At 36.1% G+C, this 7,649-nt stretch overlaps 1 protein-coding gene across 1 annotated transcript in view; it reads left to right on the top strand.

Annotated features, from left to right (window-relative positions):
- Positions 1-7,649, top strand: part of DCC (DCC netrin 1 receptor) — a 1,113,394-nt gene that overhangs the window by 839,579 nt on the left and 266,166 nt on the right. The window contains exon 14 of the mRNA XM_007935560.2: positions 6,862-6,972. Within this exon, the coding sequence (XP_007933751.2) occupies positions 6,862-6,972 (111 nt within the window). The remainder of the gene's footprint in view (positions 1-6,861; positions 6,973-7,649) is intronic.

Here is a 7,649-nt window from a genome sequence, read left to right as displayed (position 1 = left end):
TGTGTGTGTGTGTGTACGTGTGTTTTTTACTAGGATAATGAGACATCTGCAATAACAAACTAATTCAGGATTATAAAAAGGATTTAAAATTGCTGCTGTCAGTTTTATTGTGGGACCCTATGTCACCTAGATTTTAAAGTGCTGTTTTTAATGTTTGAATGCTCTTCAGAGAAGAGTGTTTGGAATAGAATTGAAGAGTTTCTTGTGTTTCATGGCCAATATAGAATGGACATAATGATAAATAAGCACTGGTATTTTATAGAGTGAAAAATTGGAACAATAACATAGCGATTCTATAAGAAGTTTAATATTAGGGGGATAAAAGGAAATTATACTGTTTAAATAAGTAGATTGCCCAATCTTCCTCCCAAGGAGTAGCTGGTAGGTTTGAACTGCAAGCCTTCTCCTTATCAGTCAAATGCCTTAGGCACTGTGCCACCAGAGCTCCCTAAATTCTAAGAGATTAGAAATAGAAAAGAGGAATTGCAGAGCGTGAAGGCTCTTAGTATTGGAAAGAAGAGCAGGCAGAGGATAATCTGTTTCGCAGAATTTTTGTTACATTATTTTACTAGTGTTGCATTAACAACAATCTATTAATATGTTGTTCTAGCATATGTAGCATATATTAGTATTGTTGTTATGTTGTTGCTGGGTCCCGTCGAGTTGGCTGTGCCTCGTACTGACCCCACGTACAACAGACCAAGTCACTGCCTAGCTGTGCGCCAGCCTCACCATTGTTGCTATTCTCCAGCCCATTGTGACAGCCGCTCTGTCTATTCCTCTTTCGCACTGACCCTCTGCTTTACCGAGCATGGTATCATTCTCCAGGGAATGGTCCCTCCCAGTAGCATGACCAAAGTACTAGTGACAAAGCCTCACCATCCTTGCTTCTAAGGTGCATTCCGGCTGTACTTTCCGAGACAGATTTGTTCGTTCTCCTGGAGTCCGTGGTATAGTCAATACTCTTTGCCAACAACACAATTCAAAGACATCAATTCTTCTTTGGTCTTCCTTACTCATTGTCTAGCTTTCACATATATATGAAGCGATTGAAAATACTATGACTTGGGTCAGGCACACTTTTGTCTTCAAAGTGACACCTTTGCTCTTTAACGCTTTTAAGAGGGCTTTTGTAGCAGATTTACCCAGTGCACTGTTTCGTTTGATTTCCTGACTGCTTGACTGCTGTTTCCATGGACATTGACTGTGGATCCAAGTAAAATCAAATCTTTGACAGCTTCAGTTTTTTTTCTTTTTTCCCCATTTATTATGATACTGCTTATTGAACCAGTTGTGAGGATTTTAGTTTTCTTTATGTTGAGATGTAATCCATACTCAAGGCTGTAGTATATTATCATTGTTTTTTTAAGAATTTTATTATACCCATGGTAAGCATAGCTAGTTGTACCACACTCCTTTTAAAATATAATCATACTTAGAAGCAACTAGAAAACAGACACACAGACATTGAGATTGAATTATAGTCTTTGACAAACATAGCAGGAACCACACAGTTTATCTCTTCTTTGATAAAACTTCGATAAAGATGTGACTGAGGTCTGGAGAGTACCATTGCTAAGATACACTGCTAGTTAAGGGGATGGTGGCATCTTGATTACACACAGCCTGATTCCTAGTTAAACACTCCTTCTGCAATACTATGTCATCATTCTTTGCTCACTTGATTGTGAAGGACTGTGGAAATCACTCTCAATCCCCAGGTTACAAATGAGATCCACTCCTAAAAGTGTCTTTAAGTCAAATTTGTAGGTAAGTTGGAAAAGGTGCATACATTTCTTACTTAGTGTTACTTTATTGGAAGATAAGCTCAAAACCTTCTCTATGATTTAAAAGCTGTACATGCAGCAAGTGAAGGCAATTTTGATGAAGAACTTATTGAGGGTAGGTGTTCATTCAATCATTTCAAAGTGAGGGAAAATTTACATAACATTAGTAACCCAGAGACCTCCTGTATGATTCTGTAAAAGATAATTGACAATGAAAATACTTTTAACATTTATAGTGCTAGCAATAGCAGCATTCATAATTTGCTGACATTTTCACATACCAGCCACTGTGCTGGCTTTATATGTTTTCACAATTTTTGATTTACCTATCCCCATTTTATTGATGAGAAAACTGAGGCAAAGATGTAGAACTAGCAAGTTTTTCAAAGTCACATAACTAATAAGTGGTAACCAAAAATTCAAACCTAGTTCTACCTGAATTCAAAATCTATACCTTTAAACTGTAGGTCATGTGTTATTGAACATAGACCATGACTGTGGGATTGTGTGAGTATGTACAGGGATATTAGAATAATGCAAGAATGGGAGGAGATATTTCTCAGGCAATGAAAATTGAAGATTATCTTTTCATCTCAGGAGCTGAATAACTCTAAAAGAGATTAAATCAAAGCTTTCCTGACCAAGTGGTTTTGAAAATTAGTATTTAATATTCCCACTCGCCCAACTCAGGAAACATACCTCAGATAATAACTTCTACAAACTTACTTCCCTCTACCCCACCACCAATGAATGAATAAGAGAAGCATTGAAACATCTTTTCATATCAGTTATTAGGGTTGTTCCCAGAAAATTGCTCTTTTCCAGTGGTTGTTAGTAGGGCTCTTGAAGATATCTCTTCTTCCCAACAGACTAATATGTTTTGTAAGCAATGAAACAACTTAACTTTCTTTAAAGTGAATTTTGAGTTTTACTGATTTCTTATTGGGTTCACTGACAAAATAAGTTAATCAATTCTATGCTGCCTGCCTAGTAGTCATTATTCAGTTCTGAATAATTGTTAAAAACACAAATTCCTTGTGTATTTATAGGGCTTTAAATCTGCTGTTGAAGTCTCTCTTGGGCCGCAAATTTGACAGGAGGGCTTTGAAACAAAAAAGTTCCTATAGTGCCTCCATGGGAGATAAGATGGAGTCCAGATGCTTTACCCAAGGATAGTCCAGGCTCTGCTTAAAACACCACATGGTACCTTTGCTTAATTTCTATGAGGCTTTTTATTGGTAGCATAGTGTCTAAGGCATTGGACTGCTAACCAGAAGGCTGGCGGTTCAAACCCACCTGCCACTCTTCAGTAGGCAGGTTGGGCAATCTACTTCCTTAGTGATGCCACCTCTGAAACCCAAGGAGGGGTCGCTATGATCCGACTCAACGGCACATAACAACAACAACAACAAGATGGGAGTAACCTTCCCTGGGTTTCCGAGGCAGTATCATTATGTTAAGTAGATTGCCCCGTCTTCCTTCCAAGGAGTATTAACTGTGAAAGACTTTTTCTCACAAACAAAACCATTGGAACCTGGTTGGCTCTGTTGGTGAATTTCACATACTTGAACATATCCCTTGTTCATTTACAGGACCATTTGATAGAATATACAGCACTAAATGGACTATTTGACTGTTGTTGTTCTTAGGTGCCATTGAGTTGTCTCTGACTAATGGCAACCCCATGTACAACAGAATGAAACACTGCCTGGTCCTGTGCCAACTTCACAATCCTTGCTATACTTGAACGCATCATTGTAGTCACTGTCAATCCATCTCATTGAGGGCCTTCCCTGTTTTCGTTGACCCTCCACTTTACCAAGCATGATATAATATTGAGATTCTATGTACATATTTAGATGTTTTATTATACTTAATCTTGCATTTCAAGGAGTTTGTAGTGAGAGATATTTCACATTTCTAGGATAAATGGAAAATGAAAGACTTTTAGAAAAATATAGTACTTCAAAGAAATTTGGCAAGATTTTCAGTTACCTAGGGCACTAATCTATATGGGGTGCTAAAACTTCACTGCAGATGTAATATAGAAAATTATGTGAGCAGCTCCCCCAATATATATGGTTGGAAGGGATATTCTGATAAATAGCTTGGCTGACCAAGTAAGACCCCATGGGGAATACTGGAAAAACAGTAGTCTCCAAACTGGCTTTTTGACATTTGCTTCAAGTTAGAAGCAGGCTTTTGTTTTTTTCAAAGCTGAATTAATGAGACTGAAAAATCCTGAATTCAAAATACATAAATCAAAATTTGTCAAAATTATATTGAAACATTTGCCTATCAACATCTAGTGACATATTTTAACTAGCTTCTAACAAAAATTGATGGATTGGGCTTACAAATAATTACTTGACATAAAAGTCAAATGAATGGAACTGAATATTAGTCTTTCAGAAAGATTTATATGTTAAAATATATATTGTATGTGATAAAATGATGTACCAGTCAGTATTCAAATGGAGAAACAAAATCAAATCAAAACCAAACCCACAACCATAGAGTTGATTTTGACTCATAGTGACATATAAGACAGAATTGCCTCAGAGGGTTTCTAAGGCTATAAATCTTTGTGGAAGCAGACTCCCACATCTTTCTCTCATGGTGGCTGGTGGGCCCGAACAAATGACCTTTGGGTTAGCAGCCAAGTGCTTAACTACCTTACCATGAGGGATCCTTGAAAAGGAATCAGTAGGAGATAAATACATAGAAAGTCATGTGAGAAACTGATTTATGGGATTGTATAGCCAACTAGTCAAGTCTGAAATCCATAAGGCAGACTATCAGGAAGAGTAGTCTGGAACAAATTCCTTTTCTTCAGGGGAGCCACTCGTAAGGTTTTTCAACTGATTGAATCTGGCTGACCCAGATTATGTAGGGTAATCTTCGCTACTTAAGGTCATTTGATTGTGGATTCCAATCTCATCTACAAAATGCTATCATAGCAACACTTAGATTAATGTTTGATTGAATAACTGAGGACTGTAGCCGCACCAAATGATACAGAAAATTGACCATCAGTGATGGTGATGGCCTTTCAAATCAGTTGATGGAGACAGTATTGGCATAATTGTCCATCCATTTTAATAAAAAACAACAACAAAATCTTTACTTTACATAATATAAAAGAGTATATTCTTCACAAACTAAAACTATTATTTCAGAAAATAACACTAGGAAAGGCATAGAATGTGATGACTAGATAGACATTTCTTCCCAGGGCTCCCTCTCTGTGAATGCTTTAATATCCCAGAAGAACTCTGCAATTCTTCTGTTTATGTCATCAACAACAGTGGCTAAGAAAAGACACAAAATATTAACAAATATCATATCAGTTACATGTTAACTAAAAGACAAATCCAGATGAGTGAGAGCCTACTTGAGGCGTGACAAAGCCCTTTTGTTCAAAAATATCTCTTTGCCACTTTGTTGTTGATGGTGGACCTATATTTCCTTTGTGTTAAGCACTGCTTTACTAGATCAGCTTTATTGGATCTTTCAACAGTTGTTTTTGTGTGTGTCCCTTCCATGTGCCAGGTACTATAGTGGGCTCTGTAGATACACAATTAAAACGTCAATAATAACAAAAGCAACAGCAGCACCACTGGCAGCATTTTCAGTCCATGTCTTCATGGATATTCCAGTCTATTTAATAAAGTTAGAAACTTCTTAACAAGACAGCAAATATGATATTGTGTTGTAAATAGCTTAGTGTGGGTAAATTTATCAATTGTCTTCCCTAACAATACTATTATTGTGCTATTTATTGAAAACAACTGCCACTTGACATTGACGGATCCTTTTTAATCATCACTTAAAACACCACCTCCTATTAGTTGTTGTTGTTGTTACCTGCCATCAAGTCGGACCTGACTCATAGCGACCCCTCCTTGGGTTCCGGAGGGGTATCACTACGGAAGTAGATTGCCCCATCTTCCTTCTGAGGAGTGGCTGGTGGGTTTGAACCGCCAGCCTTCTGGTTAGCAGTCAAGTGCCTTAGGCACTATGCTACCAGAGCTCCTCCTCCTATTAGTAGTAAGTTAGAATTCTCCTTAATACTGAGTTTTAATCATTTTCCATGCTAAAAAAAAAGAAAAAACTGCAAATATGTAAATTTTTATAAGATATAAGCATCATTTTCCCAATATTTTATTTATTGCTTATTTAGGCTCAAATATTTAGAGCAATTCAGATTAGTGGAAAAACCGAGATAGATTATATTTTATTTTTATTAAGATTGTTCATCTCCTTGATGATTAAGGATTTCTCGATATATAAAAACAAAAAAGTCACATGGTCTTTTGAAAACTGTCTTTTATTTTCCATAATTTGTGTGTTAATGAGCTACTTTGAGGTTTAGTTTAGAAGAAAGTTGTTTTTGTCAAAAATTTCAGAGTTGTGATCCATGGAGACTTTTTAGTCTACCTGTACTATGTGTACTCACTTAAATAAGTTGTTAGGTCATCACTGTGAATAATACTATGTGTCCAAACTATCAAAGATACTGGTTTTCTTCATACTCTACTGTGAAAGCTAATGCAAAACAAAGTTTGTTTTGTGATGGTTTTGAGAGACAAAAACCCTAGTATTTTCTGCTGAAGTAAAAAGTAGCTTTGGATTCTTCTTTCTTGGCCCAAAGAAAACATAATCACTGACCTTGAATGAATGATGGAGACATAAATTTTCAGACTGACTCGTCTTGATTTATGGGCAGGGCTTCTCTGGACTGTGAGGAAAAATGATCCTTGCTCTTTTTTGATTATTTCTTCATCATTCATATTTTATATTCTGCATCTGCCCTGAGGCTATTTTCAAGGATACTTAAAAAAAGAAAAATGAGAAAAAATAAATGAGAATATATGAAAAATAATTTGATTTTTTGCTGTGATATCCCTACTCTTTTGACCAAAATAACAATAATTACCACAACAATCATAAAACAACATAAAACATGTCTACTATTGTTGAAATTTTACTAAAACTTTTGAAAGCAGCTAAAACTACTTATTATTCAGTTTTTTTTTTTTTTTTTTTTAACCTCTGGATAATTCCTTTATAGGATTGGAGAAAGGAAGTCAGTACAGTTTCCAAGTGTCAGCCATGACAGTGAATGGCACTGGACCACCTTCCAACTGGTACACAGCAGAGACCCCAGAAAATGATCTTGATGGTAAGGCCCATCCCCAGTCACTACTGCTCTGATATTTGTTATTTCAGCTTCCAAGTATTCTTAAACAGTTAATAAACAGCAACATTGGGTACATATATTTCTTCTATATCTTCAGAGGTGGAAAAAAATTAATGATTATAGAGTCTACAGCAATGCCATATAAATATAGATACTCCATTAATGGAGTGGCATTAACTGGACATTACTTATGGTCTTCATAACAAGTTACTTTGGTTTTTACAGCACAGCCTGAAATGAGATTTGTATTTATTTTATTCTGAGCAATGAATCTTAATCATTTTCTTCATAGGTATGACTAAAATTTCTGATAAAAGCAAGCAATGTTATTATGTTATATAATTTAAGATGTTTCCAGAAAATGTCAGTAGATATTTTTTACTTGCTTATGACATAGTCATTAGTATTTGACATGATATTTTCTTGATATAAAGGACAAACTGTTTGGTTAATTAATGGTTGGCTTGAGAAATTCATAGAGGAAATATTCAGATTCATATAAAAGTCACATATCAATAGATTAAATATAATATATAGCTCTGTTGTTGTTGTTGTTATTTGCCGTCGACTTGGCCCCGACTCACAGCGACCCCTCCTTGGGTTTCCAAGGCAGTATCACTACGGAAGTAGGATTGCCCAACCTTCCTTCCGAGGAGTGG

The sequence above is a fragment of the Orycteropus afer genome, unplaced genomic scaffold, assembly GCF_000298275.1.
Source record: "Orycteropus afer afer isolate SDZICR_OR568_19922 unplaced genomic scaffold, OryAfe1.0 scaffold00029, whole genome shotgun sequence".
NCBI lineage: Eukaryota > Metazoa > Chordata > Mammalia > Tubulidentata > Orycteropodidae > Orycteropus > Orycteropus afer.
Note: the sequence above shows the minus strand (reverse complement) of the source record. Positions and strands in the feature narration are given on the sequence as shown.